The sequence below is a fragment of the Lichenostomus cassidix genome, chromosome 5 (genome assembly GCF_008360975.1).
Source record: "Lichenostomus cassidix isolate B80296 chromosome 5, HeHo_3.0, whole genome shotgun sequence".
In the NCBI taxonomy this organism is placed as follows: Eukaryota; Metazoa; Chordata; class Aves; order Passeriformes; family Meliphagidae; genus Lichenostomus; species Lichenostomus cassidix.
The window spans coordinates 14,015,162-14,030,582 of record NC_139486.1 but is presented as its reverse complement, the minus strand read 5'-3'; the positions used below and the strand labels follow the sequence as shown (position 1 = coordinate 14,030,582).

The following is a 15,421-nucleotide window of genomic DNA, read 5'->3' as shown; positions in this document are numbered from 1 at the left end:
CTTCTTATCTTTAAGCTATAGAAAGAGCAGTCACAAATGTGCTGTTCACATTTAGGGCATGTAGCATTCTTAAATGTTCATCCTCCACATATGCTCCAGAAAATATTGATAATGATAAAATGTTCTGTGGTACTGATAAATACTGCTTTCACTTACACAGCCTCAATAGATCTGATACATTTCTCAGGAGAGCAGAAACAATTACAGTAGTTACATATACTGAATTTTCTTTCCTCCTTCCTACCTGTTTGCTGTTAATAAACAGAAAGCTACCAATTTTCTTGTGGCATGCTAGAAATTAATGGAGTAAATGCACATGCTGTTTTACTTTGCCAGAGACTGGCTTATACAACAGATTTTTACTCTGTAAGACAGATTTTGCTGTATTTGTGCTTTTTTCATCTCCCCCTGAGGAGTATTAACTCAAAGCAATCACAAGACACCCATCCTTGCCTGCTGCTTCTTGAACTGCTGTATCCTCTTCTTTGCTTCTTGCTTCTCTATTTGGAGCTTTTTTTATTCTTTTTTCTTGACGCGGAAACAGCAGCAACCAAAAAGCATAGAGGGTGTCTCCTTTTCTAAAATAATAACTATTTGATATGAGAAAACAAACATGTAGAACACTTCTGTTCACATAAGATTTACTTTCCACAACTGTGCTCTTTCTACCCAAACGAAGATAGGTAGAGTCTCTGTGAAGTACAGTACTGGGAAAGGAAGACGTGTACACGCTTGGAAAATGCTGAGCTGCTTGTGAAGCTATAGACACTGCATGTTTATGACTTGGCTTTCTAAGCAATCTCCAGAGCCTGAATGGATTACAGTGATATTTTAACAAGGCTGCTGGCATCCATCACCAGCTTTCACTTACTGAGAAAGCTAAAAGATGGAAGAATGCAATTATTTCCACGTAAGCTAAGTGCTAGTGGCTGATTGTCATGAAAACTTTGATGCTTTAAACTTCCTCATCTTCTGAAGGCAAACAGGTAAGTCTCACAGGCTTCTCCTCCAGTGCTTGTTTTGGTGAGGGAGCAGGGGCTTGCAGGGGACTGGTGTCGAAGGGAAACGTGTTTGATATGAAGGCAAACTGTGTGTCTCTAGGTTTTAAACATGCAGCACTGTCGTTTTCTGTCTGTCAGGTTACAAATCCATTGCCTAAACAATAGCTATTATTTCTTTCTATAGCCAAGATAAGAATCTCACTCCAAATTAATCCCTAACTTTTATACATTTAATGCTTTGGAAGAGAATATGTGTATCAATCATCTGTGCATACTGAAATAACCATTTCTACATCTCTTTCAGTCGTCCTGTAATTACTTCTAGACTGATTACTCTGGTTAAAATAATGTTATTTCATATGAAAAATGAAATAATATGTATAGGATTGTACTTTCTAAAGATGATTTTTGTTGAACAGTTTTTCCATGAAAACAGATTTTCCTGAACTGAGATCTTTGGGCAGCTTACTGTTCAGATGAGGTCTGCATTATTTTAGAAATACTGTGGCAAACAAGGGGTTTCCTAGCTTGCAAGTGGGAATCTAACAGCATCAAAAATAGATATTTCTTTCCCTTTCACCCTTGAAAGAACACTTATTCTCTGTGAGTAATGGCACTGCTGTGCCTCTAGAGGTGAGCCTTCCTATTTGAAGACTTTTAACATAAAAGCCCTTATTACCATTTAGAAAAAAAAAAAACCCACTTCTTTGACCATAAATAGGTTTTGTCTTAATTAAGATTTTTTTTGTGTCCTCTGAGATCAATTGCTAACTTATGTATTATGAGTATTGAAGGGCAAAAATTTTACATGATTCTCTAGGATTTTTGTCTACAAGAATGACTATCAGAGATGGAAGTATTTTGAGTTAAAATTAAACATTAATACTTCTTGTTTGCTTGTTTTAAAAAATGGTTGTTTACAGAAAGAATTAATTTAAGCTCCATTTCCAATCTGGCTATGATAATTGAAACAAATCCTGCTGGCAGACACAATTATAAATAAACTTCTAAGAATAATTAGAAGTGTAATTAACAGAACACTGAGTTATTATCACTTCCTCCTCCGTATAATAATTCTGCATAAAAACATGAGAAATGGCTCTCATTAAAATCTCACAGCAGAGAAATCCACAGAAGGGAGTGAGACATTAAAACAAAGCATTCAAGATGTGCAAACACTGTGATTAATTAATTAAACTGAGACCAGCTCCAAGGAAAAGCCTGAAAGCAATTGTGATATCTAAGAAATGGATATATCATAAAGAGTTAACATGTTCAGGCTGGTTTTGATTTGTCTTGCTTTGCTGGGGTTTTTTTTTGAAAGGTGACAGCTCAGAATATCTTGTGGATCTATATTTGTGTATTTTGCTGGTATCCTTTAGCTCTGTGGAATCCTTCTGGATACCAGTACCTTATTCATCAGTAAAGCTTTCAAAATATCAATCAATGGAATGACTGTTTAGGAAGGATTTAAAAGAGCCTGGCAGAGGATTGTTAATGGAGTTTTTCCCCCATCAGCTAAGGGGCATCCTCTGTTAAACTTGAGAGACTTTCTGAGCTGTTCCCAGTGAGTTTCACCAGAAAGATGCTTACAAAGACGCCTCTGCTAGTGGCAAAAAGAAAACCAAACCAGCTGCTGAGTCTTTTGTGAAGCAATGAATGAACAGGCATTTAAGAGGTTTTACCAGACAAAATACTGGCATTCTGGAGATCAGCTGTATTCTGTATTCAGAATAGAAACGCCAGCAGTTACTTAAATCCAGATCCTGTCAAATTCCTCAAGGTGAGTTTATTCAAATACTGTGCAGTATCATGACAACACCCATACTATATATTTTGGAGTATTGAATAATGTTTAGGACTACTTTGGGTGCTATTCATTGTTAGCTCTAGCAGCATCCTGTGTAGAGTGCAGTAATTAAGAGGTTTAGGTGTGAATCATATGAATATTCAGGTTGTGTTACTTTTCTTAATGCTTGGAAGTTAACCCAGGAAAGGAAATCTCCACCTCTCTTACTAAAGGGAAAAAAACCCAAACCTCAACCAAACAATAAAAAGGGAAGAAAGGGGGGAAAAAAGAACAAAATAAGAGGGGAGAGAGAGAAATTTTCATTCTATGTTATTAAATAGTAATGTCATGTAAAACACACCCAAGAGCTTAACGGAACTGTAGTAGAACTAATTTAGCCCATGTCTGTCTAATCCTTCATTAGCATACTATTATTTTTTTGCCCAGTGGGTATATTGCCTGTTGAGAAATAATGTGAATATTTATTCAGCAGTAATAACTGTTGCAGCTTGAGAGCTTTTTTTGCCATGTGTGAACATGCTTATCTAGAGAAGAATTTCAAGCAGATGATGACCCTTGGGATTCAATGAATTCATGCGTTGCATGTCCTATCTTACTACACGGCTGTACAGCAAGATTACTGTTTTTCTAATGAGATTCCACTTGGAACACAGACACTGCAAACACATCATTGCCTCTCAGAAAATAGTACTTGTCTTCTGGAGTGGTTCAGTGTACGCACAGAGGTAGTCCATTTCAGCAGCACTAGAGGGGCAAGTCTGCCTCTGGTTCAACAGGCTAAGCAGTTTCTGTCTGAGACTAGAGTACTCTGCCAAGAGCACAGCTCAGTCATCTTCCCATAGAAATCAGGGACCATTTTGCTGCCTAGGTCGGAGGAGTAGGATAAAACTCTCTGGTTTGACATGTCACTAGTGTTCAATATCAAGGACTCCCCCTAAAAATACAACTGCCCCTGCATGTTGCTTATACAAAAGGGAAGTTTAGGTCGAGATATCAATTTTTAAATTGGCTGAAATAATTCATTTGTATTTCATTTGCGCAGAAGTTAATTTCAAAACAGGTTTTCTTTTTCTAAAGAAAAAAGATGTTTAGTACATATATTTCTGCAGTGAAAATGCCTGTGCTACTAGCCAGGTAGTCACATTTTTGTGCATACATTTTTGATATAGCTGTATTGGAATGCTATTTTTAGTGCTAGGGTGATGTAAGGAAACAGTGCTATATTACTGGTACATATCAAATTTCGACTGAAGCTAACTCTGCAATGAACAAAAGATTAGTGCTGCAATTGACTGTGCTGGCTACACTGATGCAAATTAAAGATGATTTCACTGAAATCAGTGAATGTAGGAGGTTTATTTTTCCATAAATGAAATTCAAGTCAGATCACTAATATTTATTTCATACTTATGAAAGTATGAACAAACCCAACAATTATGAAACACAAGCTGTAACCTTTTATCATTCTTTAGTCACCTGGCAGTTAAGTTGCAGTAAAGCATCATTTATCTAAAAAGAAAGATAATAACAAATCTTAAATGTTTTCCATTTTACTCACTTTATTTACAATTTACTTACCATGTAATATTCTTTTAGTATTGCAAGTTTTTTGACAGCTATGGTATCCTAGTCTGATTTGCACTGATGGAAACCAGAAAAGAATGAGACCAGCTGCAACATAGAATATTGAAAATAATGATTACAGTAATACTATATTTAAAAATATGTTAGAATTAGGTTTTAGGGATGCTGAATACCCTGCAGACAGATGGAACTATTTGTATATACTCTGTCATACCTTGGAAATGTTTTGTGAATGAAGGTCTTTTATTATGGTTAGATTTTTCGATTAATTGCTGATGATCTGGAAATACACTCACTGAAGCTCAGACTCTCCTGCATGTATTGTGGCATTTAAACTAAAAAGGCAAGAAATCAATTCAGTTGTTTGTGCTGTAATTGACTAAATAGCAAATGAGACACAGGATATTGAAAGGTCAAAATGAGAAACATAGCCAGTACACTTATTTGCAAATAATTTTCACAAGTTTTTAATTAAAAAATTGGGTAATAATCAAATTATACCTTTAATTTCATATGTTAAATAATTTTCATTATCGGGACACATATTTGTATTTCTATTAAAATTACTGTATACTTTACATACAATACTGCATTCAAAAATCTAATTCACTTCTCAAATCACAGTACTGGAAAAAGTGTGGTTGCAAGGAATAAAGTGATGGTCTTTATAGTATTAAGCCATGATTGTGATGAAGGCTAATGCTTTGGGAAGCAAGCTGTTTCCTCTGCTTTTAGTGTCTGGGCCATAGTGTGTCAGGCAGCTGGGAGGAGGTTTCCCATGTCACTTGGTGGCCTCTGTGCTGTGCTGTGGGAAGGCACCTGCAGCTGACAGGGACTGCAGAAGGAGTCTGAGCACACAAGGAGCAAGGCTGGTGCACCTCTGCTTCCAGCTCTCTGGTCTTCCCTGCTCCTGACTTTCAGGGAGATTCCAAAGAGATTTTCTGCTTCAAATTCTTAAATGTCTGACAGTTTGTGCTCACATCTTCCAAGTCACCAGGGGCCTTCAGGTTAGAGGAGAGTAATTGCCCAGCACAGGAAGGAGCCCACCACCCTGACTGCCCTCTGTCCCTGCAGCACAGGCATCCACTCACTCCAGAGAGAGCACTGTTTCCCTGGCCTCGGCCACACTCCGTGCTTGCTGCAGCACTCACTTGCCTTTTTCAAATGCCATCTTTCTGCTTGGCCCTTACCTACAATCTGGTCTAGAACACATTGACAGAAGTGTCTTTTTTCTTCCCATTTGTCTCCCTGGGGACTTTCTCTTGCTATCAGGTCCTGGCAATACAGTCTAAGATCAGAAATGGGCTTATGCCCAACCAGTTGCCATGGCTTTTTGCACATCCCCATTATTTTAGTGACCAAGGTCCTTTAGCAGGAGGTCTGTCTGACTCGAGGGCTTTTCCATGGAGGGTGCTGCCAGGTTTTGATGGGACAGCAGCTGTACCATTCCCCCAGGGAATGAGGGCTGACTGGGTCCTAGCTTGCTCTGGTCCTTATGCTCACAGGACACATATTTTCTCAGAGAGGATAATGCTGCTATTGAAAGGATATAAACGTGGGAAGAGAAAAGATACCTAGAAAATGGAATAGGAATAGAATATATGCATTAGTCAGCCTTTTCAATGAATAATAAAAAGCATTTATATAAGATTAAATTCAAGTCTTGTGTAAGTGAAAGAGAGATACTGTACTTGCTTTCTGTAAGAGACTGAATTTTATCTAAGCAGCTTTGCATTTTCTAAAAAAAAGGTAGAAATTTGCACAAATGTTGACATTCCAAAACTACCTCTCCTAATTTTTTTTTTAATAATCTGATAGCTCCTTCTTACACGCTAGTTTGCTTTCATTTTGAAATCACCTGTTGACTTGCTTTCTTTCTGTGGTTGTTTTGTTTTATTGCTTTGCCCTTCAGCTGCCCTTCCCTGGAACTTTTAATGATATTTTCTCCACTACAAAGAACTTCAACACTGTTTGGTATTCTGCCTTGTAAAAATAAAGTACAAAACAAAGCACATTAAAATATTAATACTTTGTTGTCACACTTTTTAAAGATTGTACTGTTGGGGATAAAAACAGGCACCAGCATGAATGTAAACGAGTAATAGTGGAAAGATAAAACAACTACAACTTATCATGTGGAAACAAATCTTTCTTTGCTATGTGTATGGTGAAATACTTTTATGTAGACTTAATAATTCCTTTGCAAGAATTTGAGAAATCTCTCCACCTCTCTTTGTTCCCTTAGTTTAAATGTTCCCATATTTTTCAGGGTGTTGTACTCGGGGGATTAGGAATTCCCAGTATATGCTCATATCAATAAACATATTGGATGAACTGGATATGTTCTGCAATCTGTTTCATCCAGCAGCTCTGCTAACAGGATCTAATGGTTCTTCCTGAGCTTTGAATATATGTGAAGCATCTGGCTTTGCTAAGAAAACAAGGCTAAACTGTAGATCTTTTTTTATAAAGCATGAAAGCAGAGAGTGGTGCAGCTAAGCTACTGTCAGAAGAGTTACTCTCTTCCTTAAAATAATCTGTCCCCTTTTCACAAAGACCTGGTGTTTTCCACTTAGATAGGGCTTACATGATATAGGTTGGAGTTTTTCAAGGGGAGAATTAGATAATTCTGCTATGTGACTGCAAGCTAAGGCAGTTCTCAGGGCCTTGCCCTTTAACTTATCCTATCACTATAACAGAATAAAGAGCTGATGTAGTTCAGATCTTTGACAGTAATCATGCCTGAGCAGTTTGGCCAAGATCTAGTGTTGTACTTGCTGCCAGGTCACAGGGAGAGAAATCTTGAGGTCTTTTCATTTCTTACATCTTACCTGTGCAACAGAAAGACAGCTTAGTCAGTGCTGAACAAATGCCATGATCTGACTAAGGGTTTATACAGAATAACAGCACAAGAGAAATGCCTTGTTTCAGACACTGTGGTGTTTTGGGGGGTTCTTTCAGACTCTAGAGCCACAGAAGTCAGTGGATGTCCTGCCACAAATGGCAGGGGTCAGGCCCTGCTCAGGGTCCATCCCCTTGGCATTAACCTTGCAGAAATCCTGTGTTGCTCCTACTGGGAGCCCTTTGATCCAGCTCAAGTTACTCAGTTATCCCATCTCTTTTGTGGACCAAAAGTAAATGGGCTCTTTGCTGCTTTGCTCTTCCATGGAACTTGAATGAAACAGTTAAAGCAATTACAAGGTTTTGTCAGAGAGCTCCCTTTGGCAGATTCTGTCAAAGACAGCTAGGCAATTCCTCTGCATGGTGGTTCTGGTTTAGAGTGCACCCTTTCAACCAGACAAGTGTCTGCTCTGTCTGAAGTTCAACATGATAAAGAGGTCAGGAATAAGCAATGGTTACTGTTATTGCAGGGGCAGAGCTTAGGTGGCCACATTCTCAGCTAGAAACTCACATAGGATTGGAGTGAATGGCATGAAGCTGTGTTAGAGAAGGTTTAGATTCGATATCAGGAGGAAGTTCTTCACCCAGAGGGTGGTTGGCCACTGGACAAGTGGCACTAGCTTGACAGAATTCAAGAAGCATTTGGACAAGGTTCTCAGGCACATAGTGGGATTCTTGGGGATGTCCTGTGCAGGGCCAGGAGTTGGACTTTGATGATCCCTGAGTCCCTTCCTTCTCAGGATATTCTATGTTTCTGTAATAACCATGGGACTTCCTTGTCATTTTAACATCTTGCAGACGGTCTTTGCTTTTCAGAAGGCAGCTGCACCACCCTGATTCACCTACCCGTCGACATATCGGTTGTGTTTCTGGTGGCTAGCAGCCCCGCTGGCCCGGGCAGCCCGAGCAGGGCGGCAGCAGGCGTTGCTGGCATGTGAAGCCGAGCTGCTCTCCCGAGTCCTGCCGGAGCAGCGCAGGCAGCGGGAGCATCCCTCCTTCTCTCCCTGCTGCACTACTGGGGGCTTTTTCCTTTTCCTCGCAAAACTTCCCTGCGGGGCAGCTAAGGACATCCGGGTGGGGTGGCTGATCCCGGGAGGAGGAGAGAGGAGGGGGGACCATCCCTTCTCTCTGCTGCTGCTGCTGAAGCTGGGCTGGAACCGGAGCCGTCGATGTGGCTCCCCAGAGTTAGTTGCTCAGCAACCAGAATCAATTAATATGCTTTGCAGAAAGTGCAGGGGAAGCCCGAGCTGCTGTCAGCGAGCAGGCAGGAGGCTGAGGGTGACTCAGGATCCCACTCCTGCCCGACACCCATTTGGTCCCACCCCATCTTCTCGAAACACTCCGTTAGCCACTGTTCTTTCCCCCTTTTTCCTTCCCTACGGTACTTAATGCGTGTGTCCCCAGATTCTGCAGGCAAAGTACCTCGTTGCTCAAGAAGCCTCCTGCTTCAAGGGTTTTGCTTTTAGATCTGATTTGTATTTTTGGGTTATTTGTCAGACCTTCTCCAACACTTTTCTAGAAATTCTAATCATGTTCTTTGGGAAGGGAAAGGGATAGCTGGTGTTTTTGTCAGATGGTTTTAAAGATGCCTCAGGAAGAAAAGGGTTGTTTGGTAGTACACAGTTGAGCAGCAGCAGTGAAAATGCATCATGTGTGAATTGGGAAAGTTTTTGCCTCTTCCTTTATTACAAATGATCAGCACTGCATATATGAGACCAAAGAGGTAGTAGTAATTGTTGTGAAACACCTAGATAACAGAGTAAATGAGGGGATGTTTTGGGATTTTTATATCTTCTCCTTTTCAGTATAGTGATTTCAGGGCTTTGGTAAGGTATTATTTTCTTTTTTTCTTTCTTTCTTTGATTTTCTTTGGAGTCCCTCTGATGACACCGCGAATCTGGGAATGAAGAACTTCTTAGAGCTGATTGGAAATGGCATTGCGGAGCTGAAACTTAACTGGAGGAAATATATCTCCTGAAGAAGAAAATATAATGCACTGTAAGGATCTGTCTTCTGGTGAAAAATTCAAGCCTAGAGAAAACTTGTCCGCTTTGTTAGGAAGAATGGGTTGGACAATTTTCTTCAATTCCAAAGGATATCTGAATGCCATGCTGAGCTTAATCTCTGCAGCATGCTCTGTGCTTCTCATCTCTTCCTGATGCACTGCATGGTAAGGCCTTTTTCCTTCCTTTTAATAATAACCATCTTTCTGATATGGTAAGAGGTATAAAATACTAGCAATAGTGAAATGAAAATTGAAAAAATGTAGAAAGGTAACAAAAGAATGTTTGTGTGCATGGTTGTTTTCAGGAGCAAGTGTCCTGATTACTGCAGCAGCTTTGTAAGATCATTTCTGTCTTTCTCCCTTGCTTTGTGACAGTGTGTGTGTGCGTGAGTGTGTTTGTGCACACCTGTGCTGTCATTTGCACTTGGACTGGAACATCTGCACCTGTATTGTACATATTTCTGTGCTAAAGAGGTTGTTTAGGAATTCGCTTTGACATTTCTCTATTTTTCCCTCCCTCCCTCCATTCCCCTCCTCCTGCCTTCTTTTTCTCTTGCTCTGTTTCTCTGGGGTCATGATTCTATACCTTCCCTGTACCTCAGTTGTGCACCTACCACTAGAAGGCAAAAATGGGAGGTAAAAGAAATCCTATTTTAATGTAAGAATAGCCCTGAATAATATTATCTTATTAAATGAAAGCTACAGAATGGTTTTGAATGTCTGCAATACTGGCAGGTACAAGAGATTTATCCTTTTTTGTTTCCATGGGAAACAACTATCAAATGCAGACTTGAATGCTATGTTTTAGATACAGTGGGAGACAGATCCTCTTAGACATATCAGAAAGCTGAAAATGCCCACTGTGAATTATTACCCAGGTCATAAAATAAACAAACCTGGTACGGCATGGTCTCATATCAAATAATTTTTGCTATCTATTAGAGGAGTCTTGAGAATTATTAGAAATAGCTTCAGTGGGCATTGCAAGATATTTTTTGTTAGCAGCTGTAATGTGGTTTCATCTTTCTGGATGAAAGGTGCTAGGGGAGTGCAAAGAGATTTTATTAACTACCTGACTTAAAAATATTTAGAGTCATTGTCAAGAAATTGCCAAGCAGGTCAGGAATTGCACGGTGAACGTACTGAGATGGAAGAACAGGTTTCTTTTCCAGGAAGACTGGTTTATTTACATCTCTGTTTCAGAAATTAGGGTAGAACTAAAAGTTGATACAGTGGTGATGTGAAACATATGTATTTTCTTATGCATCCTGGTTGATCATTGAGTTTGGAAGAGGAAAAGTTGAGTGGTTCTTGAGTAAACTGTGGTAAGGGACTGCCTCCACTCTGAGGGCAGCTCCTTGGGCATCTGACTGCTTTTGATGGAGCTGGAAAAAGATCAGGAGCAGGTTTGTGTGGCAGCTGTCATGGGCTGTCCAGCTGGGTATGGAGGTGACAGGCTCCTGGAAGCAGGTTTTCAGGGTGGGAAGGATGAAAAAAGCCAAAGCAAAAAAGCCAGGCCACAGCAGGACTCATAAACAAGAATCAAAGCTAAAACACTATTCAAAAGATGTAATTTTGTGGTAGTTCCCAATAAATCTCCTCCTTGTATGACAAAGGACTTGGTAAGGCAGTTTTTAAAGAGAGAACAGTAATGCAACTTCTTCAAATCACTGCAGCAGGAGGAAGCACGGATGAAAAAAATACATTGTAGTGTGACAATATTTCAGTAGGATTCAGAGGAATCAGCCTTGATTTTAGGAGTAAAGGTTCAAAAGACATATACCTGTCCATTGAAGCAGAATTTTTGTGTATTTTACCATCTAAAATGTGTAACTAGTGTAAGAACCAATAAACAAAACTGAGGAGGGACAACACAACCCATAAATGCCATCTTCATTGTCAGAAAGAATCTCTTACTTGTGGAAGTCATCCCATCTACTCTGTGTAAACAAGGACTGCATCCTAAATTCAAGTTGCCCATTGCAACCTCTCCTCACATCAGCAGTTCTATGTCAATCAGTGGGACAATTTGCGTGAATGTTATTTTTTAACCCCAGCTTGTAACTAAGCACTGCAGAGCTGCTCACTCACTCTGCCCTGGTGGGATGGGAGAGAGAACCAGAAAAGTGACAGTGAGAAAGCTCGTGGGTGAGACAAAGACTGTTTAATAGCTAAAGCAAAAGCCACACACATGCAAGCAAAGCAAAACAAGGAACCTATTCACCACTTCCATGGGCAGGCAGGTGTTCAGCTATCTCTGAGAAAGCCATACTCCATTGTGTGTAATGATGACTTGGGAAGACAAATGCCTTAATTCTGAACAGTCCCCTTTTCCTTTGTCTTTCCCCCATTTCATATGCTGAGTATGACATCATTTGGTACAGAATATCCCTTGGGTCCATTGGGGACCTTCCGAATTCCTTCCCAATTCCTTGGGATTCCTTCCAATCCCAAGACTCTGGTGGGGTGGGATGAGAGGCAGCAAAGGCCTTGGCACTGTGGAAGCTCTGCTCAGCAAGAGCTAGACCACTTCTCTATTCTAAATACTGTTTATAGCACCAAACATAGCCTCCTACTACTTACTAGAAAGAAAATTAACTCTATCCCAGCTAAAACCAGGACATTCTCTATTCCTTATTGTACACCATTTACGTCATGCTCAGGTCCCACACTATCCAGTACATCCTCATTAACCACCCCCCACTTCCTATCTTTATATATAACATGCAGATATGATTTCTTTAGTCTATGGACCACCCTTGTAAAATGTCCAGAAATGTCCACAAAATCTCTGTTGAGTTCATTTTTAGTCAACGACTTTGGGCTCCATCTTTTATAGTGGTCACTCAGAACGGGAGGGGTCAAAACTAGTGAGTAAGAACAGTGAGTAAGAACTACTCATGTGAATAAATTCTGAAAGGTTTTATACGACCAGGCTCTTTGATTGCCATGGCAACAGATTTATTAGGCTTCAGGCATAATTTGGATTTCCCTTCTAAACAAAATCATTTTTCCTTTTACCTATGTGAATCTTTTGCCTTGTAATTAGAGCAAGAAAAATAGGTTAATTACATTCTTAAAGATCATGCAACTGTACAGTTACATTGTTAGTGAAAAATTATCAGTGTATGCAAAAATTTACCTTTATTAGTGGCCTCCAAATCAAAGCAAAGTGTATTCTTATTGGAATCATTCATTGCCTTATTATTTTTCTGACAGTATTAACATTGCTACTAGGTATTGTCAATTTTTCCAGGAACCTATCCTGGGTTCATTTGAAACATCACTGATCTTACAAAATACTCACCATTATTAGGTTCAAGGATACTTACCCAGCTTTTTACTACATTAAATATGTTCATTTTTTAGTTAATACATGATGTTTAGCTCCTTAGTTGATCCAGAAATGTTTATCTTTATGGTACAGAAACATAATATGACATCATAATTTTAGTAAATTTCCTACAGAATATAGATATATATTGAAATAGGAAGGATAACATCATCTAGATTTTATTTCTCTGTGCAATTTTGCACGCTTATAAATGTCTATATTATTAGGATATAGATTACTTAACAAGCATATTTAATTAATTTTCATTTGTAAAAAACAAGCTCCTTTTCAGAATCAAGTGCATAGATTTTTTTTTCACTAAGTCATGCATTGTGGCAGAAAGAAAAATATTACAAAAAGCAAGCATAACAGCTTAATATGTATCCAGTACACAAATGAAGTAATTTGTTCATTTATTTTATCTCTATAGTATACATAGGGAGAATAGTGGATTCTTTTCTAAAGAGTGTGGTATTTTGAGAGAGAAGGATTTAGATGATACAGGGTGTTCATTGTCTTTAGTATACATTTCTGTCAACGATTTGCTGTGAATTAAGACTTTTTAGTGACATTTTAAATAATTTAAAAACTTGCACAATAGCTGCATTTGGCTTTCTCTGTCAATTCTAAAGCAAGTAGTAATTTCCTTTTAAGATACTAATCAATAAAGATTTGATGCTGAGAACACTTGTATTTCATTTCAGTCCACTGAACTGTTTCTTTAGGTAAACTATATGAATTAAAGCTTGAGCCATCTGCATTGGGAAGTTATACTGAGCAGTAGACATATTTTCCACACCTGCAGCAACTATTTCTAGTCAAGAAAAATGTGGCACATAAGCAGTTCCTGTACTTGGAATGCCTTGAGCTCTCTTGATTCAAGATCCAGCAGAAACCTGATTTTTGAAAGGCCTGCAAAAAACCTGAAATAAAGCACAAATGAATCTTAAAGTTTTGTTGTTTAAGTGTAAATGTCCATAGAAGGAATATTTCTTGGTCAAGTAACTTCTGTAGATCAGCATCTGTGTTTTTCATAAACCAGGACAAAAAATTGAAAAAAAGGAAAAAAAGGTCTTTAAAAAAGGAAAAGTTCTAAAAATCAATGTTTGGAAACACTGATTTCAAAATGACACAAGATTTCATTTTGACATTTTTAATCAGACTTCCATTTCTTACAAGAAGCTGTACTAATATCTTTTTATCTGTTTTTCTCAGTGAAATTTTGCAACACTTTTTTTTTTTTTTAGGGTAGTGTTTCATTGTCAGTGTTTTCACTAGATCTTTTATAGCTGTCCCAGTATTTATTAGCTCTCACTAGTCAGTTCTTTAACTAGAAGATTTCTGAAGGTTCATCTTTAGCACTACATATTGTATAGCTCCATATAACTGACACTGAGCAGCAGTTCTTATCAGGTCTATGGTGGAAGTCTGATGGCGATTCCCTCCTTTAATTCTTCTTGTGTCTTCAACAAAAAGCAGGCCTCCATTTTTCTGAGTATTACAGATACCAGAAGTAGTACTTTTTACTACAAAAACCTTAGAGAGGCCTTCAAAAGGCATGCAGGCAAGGAGTAGAATTAATCGCGTATTAATATCCTTATTAAATAGATAAGGAACTGAGGAACAAAGAAACTGCCCAAAGCTATGCTGGCAAGGGAAGAGTTCGGAATTGAACCCAAATGTCCTTATTCTCAGTTCATCACTGTCCCTGCAAGGTTGCTCTTCATTTTGTTCATTTTTTTGCTTAATGACTTGCATTTGGACTTATAAGTTAATACTAGCTGAAGTATCAAATGTGAAAGGGAATTACTAATGCATACTTCCTTTCCAGTCTGACACAGTTGTCCTAAAAATTCTTTTTTCTCTCCTGAGCCATTCTGTTTGAATGTAACCATTAATTATGTAATTTGCTTTACTACACAGGGGAAGTAGATCATATATTAAACAGAAAATTACTAAATAGAAACATTCTAAACATGCCATATAGGTTCTGGAGGATGTACATATATACCTGTTTATGCTGTCACAGTTTAGGGACAGCTGTGGGGCTATGTAATGGTTTTGAAACCTCTTGGTAAATGAATCAAATTTCAACACAGAAAAAAAATCCAGTTAAAACATAGAAAGACTGATGATTTGGTATCTGGAATTCACACAACTAATTATGAATCCAGCACTTGTGGGGAAAAGAGGTGAAAGAGAGACTATGATACCTAACAGTGATTCTTATTAACCCTGGCATGCCTCCTCTGTCCAAGGCTATCTTTCAGTTTTGTGTCCTCTTTAGGAAAAAGGAAAAGATGGTTTGTATGGGAAGTACTTAGCTGCTAAAATTACATCTCAAGTTTGGGAAAAAAAAATCTGACTTGTCATCTTAATACAAACTCAGAAAAATTTTATATATGTCAAGAAGGAAAAATAGCTTTTTTCAAATGTGCCAGAGTTTTGGAATGAGTTCTGCAGCAGAATATCCCCAAAGCTTAAGTATTATCTGCCTCACTTGGGTCTATTTGTGCAGCTCCAGGTGTTACAAGCCTCTGGATGCTGACAAGTGCAGTACTTACCCAATTACCCAACGACATCTTAATGTAGAAAATATAAAATTCTGATTAAAAACCGTACTTTACTGGAAATCTCATCTCACTTGTTCCTGAGAAATGTTGAGGACTTAAAATGGACCCTACTGAATCAAGTATGCTCTTTTATTTTTTCTGACGTTAACTTTTTACTGGCTTATAATGGAAAAATGTTAGAAAGGAATGCTTTAGTCAATACATACTCCATTA

The 15,421-nt window shown here is 38.5% G+C and overlaps 1 protein-coding gene across 4 annotated transcripts in view; it reads left to right on the top strand.

Annotated features, from left to right (window-relative positions):
• TUNAR (transmembrane neural differentiation associated intracellular calcium regulator) overlaps positions 1-15,421 on the top strand; it is a 162,040-nt gene that overhangs the window by 118,264 nt on the left and 28,355 nt on the right. The window contains exons 1-2 of one of the 4 annotated variants that reach the window (XM_085061458.1): positions 662-986; positions 9,172-9,466. In XM_085061458.1, the coding sequence (XP_084917584.1) occupies positions 9,428-9,466 (39 nt within the window). In that variant the 5' untranslated portion in view covers positions 662-986; positions 9,172-9,427. Of the gene's footprint in view, positions 1-661; positions 987-8,560; positions 9,020-9,171; positions 9,467-15,421 lie in introns of those variants that run through there. The other 3 variants (XM_085061459.1, XM_085061457.1, XM_085061456.1) reach the window with 3 other exon arrangements.